Source organism: Falco rusticolus, chromosome 9, assembly GCF_015220075.1.
Source record: "Falco rusticolus isolate bFalRus1 chromosome 9, bFalRus1.pri, whole genome shotgun sequence".
In the NCBI taxonomy this organism is placed as follows: domain Eukaryota; kingdom Metazoa; phylum Chordata; class Aves; order Falconiformes; family Falconidae; genus Falco; species Falco rusticolus.
In genome coordinates, this window is record NC_051195.1 from 10,662,064 (window position 1) to 10,678,346 (window position 16,283).

Sequence of the window (16,283 nt, forward strand, 5' to 3'; positions counted from 1 at the left end):
GGGGTGGGGGGGCTCGGGCAGCGGGGCGCGTTAGCGGCGGTTTTTGCGGGCTGCGCTTCCCAGCCAGCCCCACCTGCGTTGTTCAAGCGTATTTTTGGTTTGTCTCGGTGAGAGTATTTTCTTCCTGCGATGATGATGGTGATGCTGTTCTTCCCGCTGCTTGCGGTTTAAAAGTGGCGTTTGGCCGCCCGGCGGGGTGCGCGCCCGGGTACTTTGGGCGCCTGCCAGGCAGAGCGCATCGCTGAGAGCATCCTCCCCCGGCGGGGAGGCACTGCCTCCTCGCCCCAGGATCAATTATTCAACACGGTTAATGTGTTTGGGGGGGGAGGCGGCCACTTGGCTACACCCCGGTGCCGCAGCGCCTGTCCCTGCTTTGTCTCGCACCTGGTGTGTTTGCGCGGCTCGCGTGCTGCCCACACCCCCCCTCCCCCGGGCCGGGACCCCGCGCCGCCGACCCCGCCACCCCGGCCCCCCGCACCTTGCCCGCCGGGTGATGCTCGGGGCGGAGCCGCCGCCGCGGCCCCTCCGCTCCCCTCCGCGGCGGCTCCGCGGGCGGGGCGGGGGCTGCCCGCCGGGCGGGGCGGGAGCGCGGGGCGGCCGGGGGCGGCCCCGGGGAGCGCGGAGCGGCGGCCTCGGCCGGGCGCGGAGGAGGGGCCGGGGGCTGGCCCGAGCCGGGCGGTGCCGCCGCCCGGGCAGCGCGGGGGTCTCGGTGGCAGGCGCGGCGGAGCGGGGCTTCGCCGTGACTTCGGCTTCTCCCCGCAGAGCCCGAGAGGCGCCGGTAGCGCAGAGGGGACGCGAAGGCTCTTTCCCGGCCGGTGGCAGCGGGGCGGGACGCGGGAGGACCGAGGGAAGCGGCCGGCGGAGGCGCATCCCGGCACGGTCCCTCCCGTCCCTCGCCCGGCTCGGCGCGTCCCCCCGCGGCTCGCCCGGAGCCATGGGCCGGCCCGACTGAGCCCGGCGCGGAGCGGCCCGGAGCGCGGCCGGCGGAGCCCCGGCGCGGGGGAAGATGCGCTCGGCGGGGCGGGCGGCCGCCGTCCTGCTGCTCTGCGGGGGTAAGTACCGAGCCCGGTCCGGCGGGGGCTGCGGGGCGGAGGGCAGCGATGCCACCGGGCTGGGTCCGGCTGCCACGGCCGTTCCCCGAACGCCAACGGTGTGTAAATAACCCCGATAGCTGGTCTTTGTTTTTTAAGCGGTAAGGCTAAGTTAGAACAGATGTGAGTTCCCTTGTTCTTAAAATTTATGATGTGAAAAGGCAGAATATTCAAGTGTATTCCTATTGTAAGTTTCTACAACATTAGTACTCCGTTGTCCCCCTCCCGGAGCTTTTGGCATCATCAATTTCAGTGGGGCTTGGATTGATAAATAGAAAGGACCGAAATATGAAAAGTTACTGGGTTGTAACTTAGATGATGCTGTCCACAGATGTCAAGTTTCTAAAACGGAGGAGCCATTATATCTCTCTTTCTTCCATATGGCTTTGTTTGCTAGTGCATTTCTGATGTTTACACAAATAAATCAAAGTTGTTGTGCGCCAGAGAATGCAGGACAACCTTGCACACCAAAAGTGCGTTTATGAAAAAAAGCAAACCCTGAACCAGCCCAGCAGTTTGTTAGCTGGTATAACAGAGAGTAAAGTGCAGCATTAATTTTATACTTGTGATTCTCTGTAAAATGTGCAACTTGTTCCTTCTCATTATTGTTTCAAATTGATTGTGTTAGTTCACACCACCTTAAACTACTTTCTGTAACTTGCAGAGATTATAAAGCCTGTTTTATTTGATTTTTCTTTTTAGTATGCTAAGATGCCTCAAGTTGCTCATATTCTTTATTTTCCTAGTACTTTATTGTTAAGGCCTGATCTTCATAACTCGCTGGTGCTCAGACCTAGGATGTCTGGGAATAAAATGTGATATATGGGATATATGTCTAAACACTTACTGGCAAAAAAAAAAAAAAAAAAAAAAAAAAAAAAGAACCCAAGCAAAACAACGAGTTCTATCCCAAGTCATTTCACTGTCAGGAAGAATTAGCCTTACTTGTATTGCTAATGGATGATCTATCATGCCTACTTTGCTTTTCTCTTTGGCAAATCCATTTTCTTTAATGTTTTTGGCAGAATTAGGAGAAATGTAATTTACTGAAGCTCTTCAGTTTGAGGGGTACAGTTTCATTAGCCAAAATGAGTCACATGCATTTGCTTGAAAATGATTTTCAGTGCTTGCTGTTTAAGCTGGACAGATGAACTTGCTGCTGTTGATGCTGTGATGCCCTAGAATATTGCACGTACTGAACTGGTGCTTGGAACTCCCTAGGTGCTTTCTTGTGTGGTGGTTTTTGTTGGGTTTTTTTTCCCCTTCATTGTTTTTGTTTCAGTTGGACCGTTATTTGAGTTTACTTTTACTTGTATAACTTTATATGTATTTCACTCTGAAATTCACGGGTGGGAAAAGGAGTTGGGTTTGTGTCTTCTGGGTCTTCTACCCACTCAGGAAAGATATGTAAATGTTTCTTCTTTAAGTATTGGACCTAAGCAATTGGAAATCATTTTGAAAGATTTTTTATTATTAAATGTGACCATAAATTGCTAACTCTTGGATCTGTTCATAGCTTGGAGGAATATTATAGGAGTCAATTTATTTGAGTAGAATAGACGGCCAAGTAGACTTTTTTTTTCCATACCACTTGCTTATAATTTCAAATAGTCATTTTGTTTATGCTCTCCTCTTTGACTGCTGAGGCTTAATACTTGATTCCCCTTGATTTTTACTAAAACTATGGGGAAGAAAACTTGTATACATTTAGGATCACACTTTAGGGTAATTGTATTCATAGTTATTTCAAGAAGTCTAACATGTTAGCAGTGTCACATGGGTGTCTGTTGCTGGAGAAGCAGTGTTTCACATTGTTTAGGTGTGTGACACTAATTCCTATTTATATAATAAAAGCCGACTTGAAAACAGGGGTAAGGTGAGTAGTTATGTCTCAGAGGTGTTAGCAAAACCCCTGCGTGCATAGAGTTCCAGTTTAGAAACGGAGCTACCTGGTGTGATGCTGTGGTCCCCTGGCAGGAGGAGGAACACAGAGGAACTTCAGTGGGCTCCGTCCTAGGGGAACGCCAGAGATTCTTCAATGGTAACTATGTTGTGCTCTTGCCAGGTGTTGTGATGGAATCTCTCTCGCCTGGGCAAGACTCTGTCATAGAGGATTCCCTCCCAAAGTCAGCACGCAGCGATACTCTTGCACTTGCCTCCTGTTCGTACATCTTCAGTTTGTTTAACCCATGGGGTTTTGGAAAGCCTAATCTCGTAGTTCTTGAAACACGTGCTCCCAACTAACCCAAAGGTTTTCTCTAACTTGGAATGAGTTTGCATTTTACCAAGTGAGCTGGATTAATCCATCTGGTGAGCGTGCCGTTAGTTGAAAGGATTAGATCTGGTTCTTTTGTATTGGTGGGCTTCAAAAAAGCACACGGGGCTGTTTCTTCCGAAGCAGAAGGGCTGCTGCCTTGCTGCTTTCACACCGTAAGCAATGTGTGAGTCTCTTGTGGGCACTGGTATTAACAAGCGGCAGCCTCGAAAACAGAGAAAATAAAAGGAACGATTCTTTTCAAATTAAGACTTCTGTCCCTTTCAGCGGTATCAATTGAAAGAAATGCAGATTTGTATTATGGAGTGTGCGCATGCGTATTTCAAAAGTTTTATGTCTTGTCAGTTGTAGGCTTCAGGGTGTTTACTTGCACAGCATGCTGCATGGCTGCTTGGCACTGGAGTTTTGATTCCTTTCTGGAAGCTCATTGATGAAGGAGAAGGACCTTGTCCAGTTAAGGGTAGAGAAGAGTACCTGTGGGAAAAACTTGGTAGGATTGACTTGTCTGTCATTTATGTTATTAAAGGGAATACTTTTGAAGAGATAATCTATTTTCAGTGAATAAAACAAAGTCTGTAAGCATTACAGTATGCATGCTTTGTGAAATTGGAAGGGAAACCTGCTTCGATGTGGAAATGACAGAGGTGCTACTTCAGCAAATGTGCTCTTGAATACAGGTTATTCAAACTATTTTATTGACTGCGATATGAAACTGCTGATGAATGTGTTGGTTCTGATACTCATTTAAGCACTGTATGGGATCGATGCTGCTAGGGTTACTGTTAATGTTTTATTTTAACTGGTTACAATTTACAAGTCCTGGCTCAACTCATGCATCCAGATCAAGGACAGACCTTAGAAACCAACAGTGCAAATATTGACATTCTTCTCCCCAAAGTTTAGCTGTTTTGTGTAATATTTATATTTAATGATAGAAAACAGATGTTTTCCCTAGGAAAAGAGCACCTATGTGATTCTTAAAAAAAAAAATAAAAATCACCTGTGCACTAACATTTTCAGGTGAAAACAGTGCTAACCAGATTAAACCATGGAGCACAGATCATTGACTTGAGTTAGGGACCAGGCTAAAGACCGCCATAAATTTGTTTGTGTGCCTGTCATTTTGGCAGTGATCTGGTCAGACAGACACCACTGTAGGGTGTGGGCAAAGGGAATCTGTGGCGAAAAGTGAGAGGCACTTCATTAGATCTTACATGTCTTATTTGGAGAGGGTCTGAGAGTTACGAAGAAATTTCAAACCTTGTTGTTGGAGGGAAAAAAGAGTATTAGTTATACACTTCGGTTCTTTACTCCTTTGGTTATTTTTCTCTGCCCAGATGTTCAGCATCTTATGCACTGGCTCTTCCCCAGGTGCCTTGCTGCTGGTGGTGCCGGTGCTTCCCCTCACTCCAGTCGCCTGCTTCCACCTGCATGGACTGCGAAACTGCTGCTTCACTGCACAGGACTGATTGCAGGGTTCATCCCAGAGCTCCTGCTAATTCGCAGGGAAGGTGCCTGGGCCCTCTGTGGCCCTCTAGGCTTAGTATCTCTCCTCACTTTAATGCTATTCCCAGGTCCTTCACTTTCCAGTTCCTCCACAAACAAAATTCTGCACTGAAGTTCACAATCAACAGCATTTTCCATAAAAAAAGAATGTTGGGTTTTTTTAATTAATGCTAGTAGGATCCATGTTTGCATTGTATTTAATGCCCTTCACTTCTCATTGTTATTTTTGCTATACCTTCTGTCCCGTGTTTTCCTATCTGCCTGTCTCCTCAGGGTGCATGTCAGGGCAACATGCAGTATTGGCTTGATCAGTTGTGCCAATCAGTTTGTTGGAGTCTTGGTCTTTGGCTTCATTCATGAATTTTGTTACTATCATAAAGGCAGTATAAAGGAGACTAATGTGAAGATTACAAAAAGCCAGCATTTTAATGTTAAAACCCTCATTCGTTAGGTTTTGACTAACAAAGATTTCTTGTATTAACGTAAGCTGTTTGTTTGTATGGCAGCGTTGGTTCAGCACCTGAATACAAGATGCACATTCAGTAGCATGCCCATGTTCAGTTTTCCATCCCTATGTCATATTATAGACCTTTAAATTATTTTTTTTTTCTTCTACTGAGAGGACAGACGTGACTGGTGAGAAAACATGTATTTTGTTAATCTCTGTTGCTTCCCTTCTCCCTCACTTTGGCCCCTGGCAGAAGGGAAAGGATTTGTTCGCTTGTTGCTGTACTTGCATTCTTGGCACCGCTGCTCAGGCTGGTAACGAGGCGAGTACTAATTCTAGTCTTTTTAGATTTGAACTGAGGTCACTGGTTAGAGGGAAACTGAGTAGTAGATCTCTCCTCAGCACCTCATTTAGCAACTGTACTGTTTTATGCATAGTGCATATTTAAAGGAGACATACTATCAGTAAATGAGAATTCATTGCTCGTGTTCCTCCTGGGCTGTTATCTCCCCTATCATGCAAACTAGCAAACACAAATATGCTATAGGTTGGAAAAAATCCATAGCATAGGCGTGTGCTGTGTTCTAGAGAGCCTTTTTGCGTAAAGGTCGCTTAGAGTCCATCTGCGGTGAGGAGAGGCTTTGCTTTATTCATACGTTGGCATCCCTCAGCTTTCCGTCAGGACCAAACGTGGTGCCAGTTGGTGGTTGACTGGAAATATCTCTCGGTTTTGAAATGCAGCAGATTGCCCAACACTGCTTATTGGATGCAAATGTTTGTATTAATAAAGTTGCAAAACTTACTTTAAGGCAGGTGGTGACTCTCTGCATGAACAAGGTGTATGCTAAGAGCATGCTCTTTCAGGACTGAGGCACGCTCATGGTGCTGAGGCTGTTACAAGCCCTTACTTTCTACTTTACTTTGGTTTGGCAGAAGCAGAAATTCTTAAAAATTCACCAGATTATTCAGAGGAAACTTTGGAATTGTTTATTCTTCAGATGATTATTTTTTTTAAAAAAACTTTCTATTACATTTTGGAAAGCAAATAACTGAAGCATTGCAAGGATAAATAAAGCAATTACTGTAGAAGGATAGATTTGAGGTTTGCATATTAGTTTGGTTAGATCAGGATTCCAGTTCCATTAACAGCTGTGCTACAGATTTACTCGTTGTCTCACACTCTCTCTTCATTTTTTGTCAAATACAAAATCAGTAACATTTTCCTTTGCATGTCATATGCATTGATGATTGCCTGTCGCATAACCCCATACTGGAGCTGACATAAAGTGGGGGAAAAACTTTAGAGAATCTCTAGAGTGTTAATGCATCAACAAATAACAATATCAGAGAAGCTGTAGGTAGCTGTAGAATAAAATCTGTTCAGAGGCTTTATTTTTACAGTTGGATCTTGTCTTTTGTTAGTGGGATACATTGGTCGCTTTCAGAACGTTAGTCTTTTGACAAGTTTTCATGTAGATATGTTGCTTGTTAATAAGGTTATTAAGAAGGTTTTTGTTAATAAAATAGTAAGTCAGCTGAGGTGTGAATAGACAGGTGGATTTTGCTCCTTTTGGAACTTAGTTTTTTTAAAAAAGGTATCTAAAGCTATCTTTTTCTTCAGATGTTTTGTCTCCACAACTTCCCCCCCCCCCCCCCCACACACACACACAGAAGGAGAACATAAAACTGGTTTTCTTGAAGATTACTTCATTAAAATAGCTGAATAGTTTCAGACTTCTGGATCTTGACATGGGACTATAAACATACCAGATGTATTTTTACCTGAAAGAGATGCTCTGTAAATCACCTGAAATGAAGATGATCTTCAGTGCTATAGAGCTTGAGGAAAAATTACAGTGATTACAGCCGAAAAAGGGAATTGGAAACTTTACTGGCATAATAGTGCCAAAAATGTTTTTTGACTGAATTACTTCAGAAATTTGGCTAACTAAATCAGGTGATTGTAAAAAGAAAATGGATATATTACTCCTAATGGCTGTCTAATGGCTTTTCAGCGTATGCATTTAGAAAACGAATTAAACAATATATTTAACTGATATAACAAAGTTACTTGTGTTGCTGTAATGGTTGTTTTTTTTCCTGTCCATTATGGCTTTCTTCTAAGTAAGACAAATTTCAGTCTCGGATAATAAAATTAAATCTAGGTTTTTCCCCTAATTCAGAGTTTCCCCAAACAGCAAGTTTTCTGATAGGAACAATTCCGTTATCTGTTCTTTTCATGTGAATAATGGCAAAACTCATGTAGACATCAGCAGACCAGAATTTCACGTATCTCTGAAGCCCCCGAAAGAGTAGTGTTGCATTGAATTAGAGCTGGCATCCAGGAGCCTGGTCAGTGCCATTCCAAAGCTGGCTTGGAGATGAGACTTAAATCTCCCAGTGGCTTAAAGGCACAGAGGAAGTTTCTCTGTTTTTTTGTGAGGAGTAGATATGTAATTATGGATAGTTCTTTACACACCTTTCCTACATCAAGAGCTGAGACTTTCAGATGGGTCCCTAACAAGGATGTTGCAGAGCAGCTCCCTTTGACTCCCATAGAGGATGTTTCTATACTGACTGGCTTCTGGAGGTTTTTGCCATATCCTATTATCAATCAGTAGACATTGAAAAGCATTTCTGTGCAAAGAAAAATGAGAGTGTAAGAAATATGAATGGCTTACAAGATGTTGGCGAGAGTGGATTTGATTCATCTTCTCCATCCCCTGCCACTGTGTTCCTCAAAAATTACCTATCAGGTTGAAAGCAGCTTTTTGTGTTGCTGCTGTGTGTTTGGGAAGAAGATAGCAGCGTGCCTGCTGTTTTGCACGGGGGGGTGAGTGGGGTGGGGAAGAAAGAATTCAGATTAATACAAATAAAATGGAACATAAAGTCAAAGAAAAAATGTGGCTTACTGAAATTTAGCCCGTAACAGTCATCTATGGCTTTAAACAGCTGATTTTTATTTACATATTTATATATTAATATGCACGTGTAATATATATTAACTATATTAATATATATTATACATGTATATTAATATATATTATACATGTATATTAATATATAAATATATAAATAAATAAATCATGTCTACTTAGATGCAAATACCCAGTATAGAATGATTAATACATACATTCATGGCAGTCATCTCAAAGTAGGAGAGGGTTTGAAATGTGCATGTGCTCTAGGGCTGCAATCAGGCTTTCTTTTACGAAGAATAAAAATAGATGCTGGCAAGTTATATGAAAGTATTTCTAAATTATATTGCCATTGCTTTGCGGTCTGTAAGGCTGTAAGGCAAAAGGGTGCTGTTTGTGAAATCCAAATAACAGCGAGGGGAAAGGAGAGAGGATACAGAAACTCATCAGGAAAAGGCTTAAAGTTTTTATTTTACTAGGAAAAGGGGAAGTTTATTTTCCAGGAAAAAAAAATATTAAAAATTCAAGTTGGGAGTCGGGAAATGGGAGTGTATTTGGGTAGAGCGCGTTGGCTGTTTTGATACCGTCATGTGAAATGGCAACGTGATAACTGGGAAGTTCTGACAGGACCTTTGGAGAAAGTATCTGATGCTCATTAACAACCTAGTGCTGCTTTGGCACCTCCAGCATGAAAAATGTCATTTTGTAAAGCACTTTAATGGAGCCTCCTTATATCTCTGAAGCACTTAGGCATATGCTTAGGTTTACCCCATATTAGCAAAGCATGGCAGACGGGACTGCTGAATCAAAGCGCTGTGAGGAATGGCACAGGAGTTCCCAGAGTTAAAACTGTGGCCGTGCATTCAGGTGCCAAATGTGCCTTTGCTACCCTTTGATGTAAAGTTCCCCTTTCCTAGTGTGTGCCTCTGAAAAGCAGGCTTTCCTGTTGTGTGAGTACTTGCAAGTAAGTGTAACAACTCAAACTTCTGTTGCTGCCTGCAGAACACCATGATGCAGCTGGTCTGCAAGCAGCATGTGCTGTTACTGCTCAGGAGCGTCGGGGAGGGTAGCTCGCACTGAGCTCCCTGTTGCCTTAGTTCACAGTATCTAGGCTGGCATGTTTGGAGCTAATTTGGATTCTCTCTCCTGCCTTGTCACCTGGAGACCAGATACAATGCTCCTGGCCACCTTCTCCATGTGGCTAAGGTACTCATTTGAGATACTTTTCACTGAAGGCATGAACAAAGTTCTATGTGTGTACGTATAATTATTTACGTATTTATTTAAGAGAGTTTTACTGGGTAGCCCTTTTAATTGTGTAACTAACTTCCCTGAGTTAGACCAGGTGAGATCTGCCCTTAATCCTTTCTGTAGGCCTGTTGTTTCTTGGAGCTGTTGATGTTTGGCGACAGTTCCTGGTGCTCCGCTACCCTGGATCACTTGTGCTGCTGCTGTTGAACTGCGAGTTCTGTACTAGGTACCCACTTGTGTTTTGAATAGTCACAGTGTCTTTGGAAAGAAATACAGAAACAAATACGAAGAAATGAGGATAATTGCCTTTCCTGCTTTTGAGCAATTCAGGGTAGAGGTTTCTCTAGCTGAGCCCATGGAGGTCATTGAAGTAAAAAGGAATGAGGGAGATGATTCCTGTTCAATGGCTCATCCCGATCCCAGTTATGAAACAAAAAATGCAGTGGGTGTGTTTGAATTTTGGGTTTGACCGTAGAGGTTTTAAAGTAATGAGGGGGAACAATATGGCTGTAATATAAATTTTATTGCACATTTCAGTGCAGCATTGCTGACATGCTCTGAATGAGAAACATTTTGAACAGTTTTATTGCTTTGATAAACTTTTGCCTTTGTGAAGATCAGAAGAGTTGTCCTAAATGGCTTTGCTAAGGATTTTTTGGATAGTGAGAGCTTATAATATACAGTTTCCAGATTCTCTGGTATTTAAAAAAGAGAGAGAGAGAGAGAGAAAATAAGCCAAACATTTGAAAAGTTAGTTGCTGCAACTTCAACAGCAAGCAGGATCATCTTAAGAGACTGTGGCAGATATCTATAAAACTGTGTGAAAAATGGAAACATTTATAAATAATTTTTTTCCTTGCAATATTGAGGCATTTAAATGACCCTGTTATTGTTGGGGAAAGGGTCTTTATTTAACTCTTTCTCTTCTTAGATTTTAGTCTAATAAAAGTTGAAATGAAAATTGGGCAAAAGTTTCAGGGCAGTAAATGCCTAAAGAAAAGAAGCAAGAACAGAAAGCCCAAGGTTTTTCTTCTTGCCCTCTCCCCCATTCTTCTTTAAATCTGGTTGCCACAGGCCCTATTTTTGTTTGTATTCTTATAATTTCTGCAATAATTTATTGAAGTTTTGTCTCCTGGCGTCATGCAGCTGGGTGGCAATTTTTCACTTTATCAAAAAAATTCTGTCCACCTCTGCACAGGACATCCTGGCATTGTGACACAGACATCCGAAGTACCTGACAGTTAGAAAGCAAATTAGAAGACTCTGTGCACGTCTCGGCTTCAGCCTTTCAGAATTTTTTGTCCACAACATAACTTCTAGGAGACAGTAAGGGAGATTATTTAAGTATTTAGGTTGGTAACACAAACTCATTTCAGCTTGGGTATAATAGTTGCATATGTCAGAGTAATAAGGAGACTGGTAACAGGGATGTTTTACTTATTTTTTTAGAATACTCTGTTGTTAAAAAATCTGTCTGATAAAAGATTCCTCCCACCCCCTCCCGCTGTTAAACCTTGGTGGTGGTGATAGTGTATTACCATGTGGAGTGACGTAGCCCGTTTCCTGAGGATGGCTGGCAGTACCCAGGTTTGAATGGTGTATTCTGGCCTTTGTGCTGCTTGGAATGCAAAAGATAATAACAGGAAGTTTAGGAAATGCTGTATTTGAAGAAAACCAGGAATGACTGGCAATATTTATTCTCAAAGATAAGACAACTGAGAAAACACAGAGTCAAAATTTTTCAGTTTATGCAGTAGGCAGATGTAATGGTGAAAATGGAGTAATGGTTGAAACACGTAGGGCTTATATATCATAGCAAAGCGGATTCAGGGAGCTACAGGAATCAGTTGTCTGCAGTCACTGTGGGATTTCTGTTACTGGGAGCATCTTAAGAACAGGTGGGACAGCAGCATCTATGTGGGTTGTGTATAATTGGTCCTACCTTGGGTGAGTTAAATGACTTCTGTTGGAAACGATTGACTTCACCTTCTTATGGTTTTGTGCTTAGGGTGTAAGAAATAGGGCAAATGCAGCCTTTGTAAGTCCGCTGAATTTTAATGCCTGGTATTTGCTCTGTCAGGGCTCTTCAAGAAAGTGTGATAACTTGAGTCTGTGGTCAATGCCAGTTTGAAAGTTGATATCAAAATACTTATCTTGTTAATCATTAACAGCTGAATAGACAGGAGCTAGACGTCTTTGATGTCAAGATGAGCTTCTGGAGTTTCTGGTTTCCAGAAAATCCCCAGGGATAAATTTGATATGTAGTGGTCTTTGTCATTTTAAAAATCGAGTTCTAACACCATGCTCAGCGTTCCCATATTCAAGACAATGAGTGGGAGACCTCCCATGGGCACTGAGAATTTCCAGTTAGGGCCTGGAAAAAGGCTCTATGTGTCTGGCCTAGCCTTGTCACCCAGAAGGCTAGGGAGTGTGCGGTCTTCTTCGGACAGACAGGGAAATGCATTGGAGTGCTAACTGTTGAAGTAGACTCAGGATTTGAAGATCTATTTTTTTAAGAGTTAAACACATTTTATGGTTTGGTAGATGTTTTGTATTAAATGAGAATTTAATGATTGCAGAACAACCATGAAAAAAATCAGTATTATACCTCTACTGTCAGTATTTTCCACCCTGAATCCTACATTGCTATTGCCAGGACCATGTGTCTGCCTGTGACTTCTGCTGCTGAGAACTCGCCTCTAGTTTTGCCTTTATCAGTGCAATGCTTTGCTAATTTGAATTTTTGAAGAACTGCAGCTTGTATTTTCCCGTTGTTGGTTGTGTTTCACAGTTAATATCTTTTGCAGCAATAATGCATTCATTGTAAATCCACAACATTTTCCAATTAAGTGTTTCTGTTTAGATGTGCTTATTTTAAAATGGGGTTTGGGGCACGAGTCGCTTAACTGCTGTTGGCTGGCAGTACCGGTCTCGTGGAAGGAATTGATAAGGTGTTTTACAAAATAAATCTACAGAGGAATACGGTGCAATCCTGTAATGTTATCCTATTTCCCATACTGAGAAGATTTTCATGTACCCTAGATGTGCCAGCAGAATGCAAGGTAAAGGCAGGAAATCATGATGAAGAAGAGAGAGACTATTATTCCTCTTTTCCAAGGAGTGAATTCAATCCTAGTTAGTCTTGATTTAAAGCAGAATTGTTACCTTGTCGCCTTTTCTGGCATTTGGACAGAAACCTACAAATGTGTGGAACTGCCGTTGAAAATGAAATTGCACTGGGCTACGTGAATACCTTTCCAAATGTCCTGGTAAAGAGTGCAGACACTGTCACAGCACCTGTGATTTTTTAGACATATGATTTTCTCTGGGAAAAATGTTTTGTTTGGATTTACACCCCCCCACACACACACACACACCCCCACACACACTCACCCCATCTAGCTTTCGAGCTTCTGAGAACCATCGGTCTTGAAACAGAATGAAAACCTTGAGCCTTAGTTCTTTTTTCATTAAATAAAAAAACCTAGAAAGGAGCATTATTGTCACCGAGTTGACTTGGAGAAGCTGTCAAACACCTCATCTTTCCCTTTCCACAATGGAAACCTCATTGTAACAACTTTAATTACCACTGCCCTTAGATATCACTAGATAACAGATGCAGATACACCTGTGTATCATGGAGTACGTTGCCTAAACTGTGAACAAGATGGATGTTTTTGTGCAGAGACCTGCCTGTACCTTTTTTTTTTTTTTTTTGTTAGAAGCCAATATGTAGTTAGGGTTGACCAGAGCCCCAAAGTTTAGCCCTGCTTAGAAAGAATGAGCTTACAAACACGTTGTCAATGAGAGAAGAAACTAAACATTAAGAAAACCACAACAAATTAATTCAGGTACTACACTTCAGCCCTTACCTTACTTGCTTGGGAAGTTCCAGCAAAGTTAGTGTTAAAATGCATGTTTCTTTTCCGTTGCTAATGTCAGATCCGCTTAAGGAGGGGAAACAGACTGAAGTGTAGGGAAATGGGGAAACGGTCAATGCAGAAAGTACTGTCAAAAGCAGGATGGGCAAGATTTTCCTACAGTAGTTCGCTAGTGCGTTTAATGGGGTCATAGTCTTTTTTAGCCTCACTTAACAAAGATTTCTTTTTTCCCCTAGATTTCAGGTAGCCTGTAGACTGTAAAGTAATTAAAAGAAGAATGAAATTGCCACTGTTATTAATAGCGGTTTGGGTTTCTTTTTTTCTTCTAAATATGCTATACTTGTTCTGGAGACCACGCTGAGACCAGTTTCCATTTCCTCTGCCACAGTAACTTTTCCCAGCATTAAGTAATGAAAACCAAATTTGGTGGCATCTTCCAGAGTTTGCAAATTTGGGATAAAAGTTGTAAAAGGGAGGGATTGGTCCATTTATCTCAATGAGACATTAAGGCTGAAATCTTAAAAAGTCATTTAAATGTGGTCATTGGCAACTCTCTCATTGCTGATTGTTTTAGTAGAGCTGTCTGGATAAACAAGTTACGCATTTGGATTGTATGGGAAACGAATGGCCAGTGATGGGCATCATGATCACTGCCAGAGTTAAATGAATATTTACCAGGGTCTTCAAGCCCTTGGCAAAGACCATCTAGCAATCCTACCAGTGGAGTGTGACACAGAAATTTTGCAGTGGCTCTCTATTTTAAATATCTATGGTAGTTTTTCAATACCAAGATGCTGTAGAGTAATATATAAAGTGGGAGGTTGCAGACGGTCATAAAAATGAGTATAGTACAAAATTAAATATGCCACATGGACTGTTTTGCAGATTTTTATCCCACTAAGTAATGTTACTGTTATTTTGAAAATGCTGGAGGAGAATCAGGTGCATTTAGGGTGCTTTGTGTCTGCAGGAGTCTGGATTTCTCATCATAAAATTAAGAGTCAACTTGTCACATACACAGATAAATATGTGGAGTTTTATTTGGTTTTACTCTCTCTGGAGTGGTGGTGCTTAAATTGTGGTTTAGTTCAGTACACGATCCAGAGATGCTGGTGGTCTTTCTCTCGATGTCAGCATTTCTGTATCGTGCCTTGGGCAGCTGAATATTCATTGGGAAATGTGTTACGTGTTGATCAGTGGTTCTTGAACTGTGGGCTTCCTGCTACTGACAGTCTGTCAACTGTAGTAAAGATGCAAGAAGCCATATTAAACAACTATTTCAGTAGTGCTTGCAATTAAAATCTTAATGATAAACATGCATATTGTCATAAAAGAGAGGATGAGGACTGAGGGACATATAGTGATACAAAATGCTGGGAACCCCTGTTGTAGGTTATTAGATTCCATAGCAAAATTTTTGTTTAACAATTTCGAATATGCAGCTGCACCTCCTTCTTTTTTTTGGGGGTGTGTGTGTGTGTGCAGGGGAGGGGGTTGGTTTTGTGTGGAAAAAACTGAAGTGTACGTATTTAATGGTGTAAGAATAACAAGCCAATCCAAGAAAAGAGTTGAAGCAAATAAAAACTTCTGACTGCCAAATGACCTGGGGGCATTGTTTGCTGCTGTTCTTAAGGCACACAACAAGGACTGTAAAGTGACTTTATGAAACAATGGACACATTCATTGTAGGAGGCTTAAAAATATGTTTAGAAATTAATTTAGAATGAAGTCTTCTCCCAAATACTAGAGATTGGTCTGGTCTGTCTGCAGCTGTCAGGTTACTTGGTTTGTTTAAATAAGAAGTCTGTAAAGTAGGGATTAATCTACTTGATCTGTAAGGTAAGGATTTCTTCTTTGCACACGTTGGCCTGTCAGATCTGGTCCAGGATAGTTCTGGGCACTGATGCCATAGTTTATATATTATATTTTAGCAACAGTTGATTAACGCCTATTCCTGTCAGCAAAGCTGGATACATTGGTCGAGTGAGAAAGTGAGAAACTACCGTTTCTCATCATACTGTCACATCTCCCAGCAGCTGTGGTATTCAGCCCTGCTTCCCTCGCACTCAGTATGCAGAATGAGTGAGGCTGCTTTAGCATGACTTCTGTTTTTATAGTTAACTGAGCTTTGAAATTGTCTCCTAAATCATCCTTGCCAATAGCATTAACTACCCCTTTGCTGGTAGTCAGAGATTGTTCTACAGTAAGTTAAAGGGTAACTCATCTTCTTTTGTGATGACAGGGAACATGGAGGGATGTAAAAGATAATGGCTAATTCAAAGCAGATCACTCCACTCTGCTTCTGGAAATCCATCAACTCCGTTCAAACACAGGTCTGAAATTTTGCAACAAACTTTGAAAGCTCTTTCCCTTTCGCTGCTTCAGTAAATTGTTATGTGGGGGAGGACGATGCTGATGCCCTTGAATTACGGTGCCTTTCATTACGAAGGGGTGAATTGCACATTAGCCTGGCATTCCGGAGCCCGAAGGGTTCAACCACTGTGATTTTGCTGCTTCAAAAAAGGTAAAGAGGAGATGCAAAATAGATAAATGATGTTGTATTAAAGAGAGGTCTTTATCCTTCCTTCTCCTTTTGCAGAAACAAACCCCTGAAAATACATCATTTAAGAATGCAGAGATGAGTCATCCTGCTGTACGGCTGGCCCAGGTAGTGGGGAGACAGGGGCAGGTGGAGCAGCAGAACAGCAGGTGAATTGATCCTTGAGTAAACACCTGTGTTTGCTTTTGTAAATTTTCTCTTTTGAAGACAGCTGCAGCAAAGGAACAAGAAAATCTAATGTAATAACAAGCCATAGAAGGGTACTTCAGAGAGGTAATCTTTTTTAGAAACAAGCTGTATCCAGCTTTCTTCATATGGCAGTTTCATCCATACTTCCATGCTCATCGCCTGGG

At 42.1% G+C, this 16,283-nt stretch overlaps 1 protein-coding gene across 1 annotated transcript in view; it reads left to right on the forward strand.

Annotated features, from left to right (window-relative positions):
* The first annotated feature begins 643 nt into the window (after positions 1-643).
* The window catches only part of RET (ret proto-oncogene), an 88,211-nt gene continuing 72,571 nt past the window's right edge, over positions 644-16,283 (forward strand). The window contains exon 1 of the mRNA XM_037400752.1: positions 644-1,052. Coding sequence (XP_037256649.1) covers positions 1,007-1,052 — 46 coding nt within the window. The 5' untranslated portion in view covers positions 644-1,006. The remainder of the gene's footprint in view (positions 1,053-16,283) is intronic.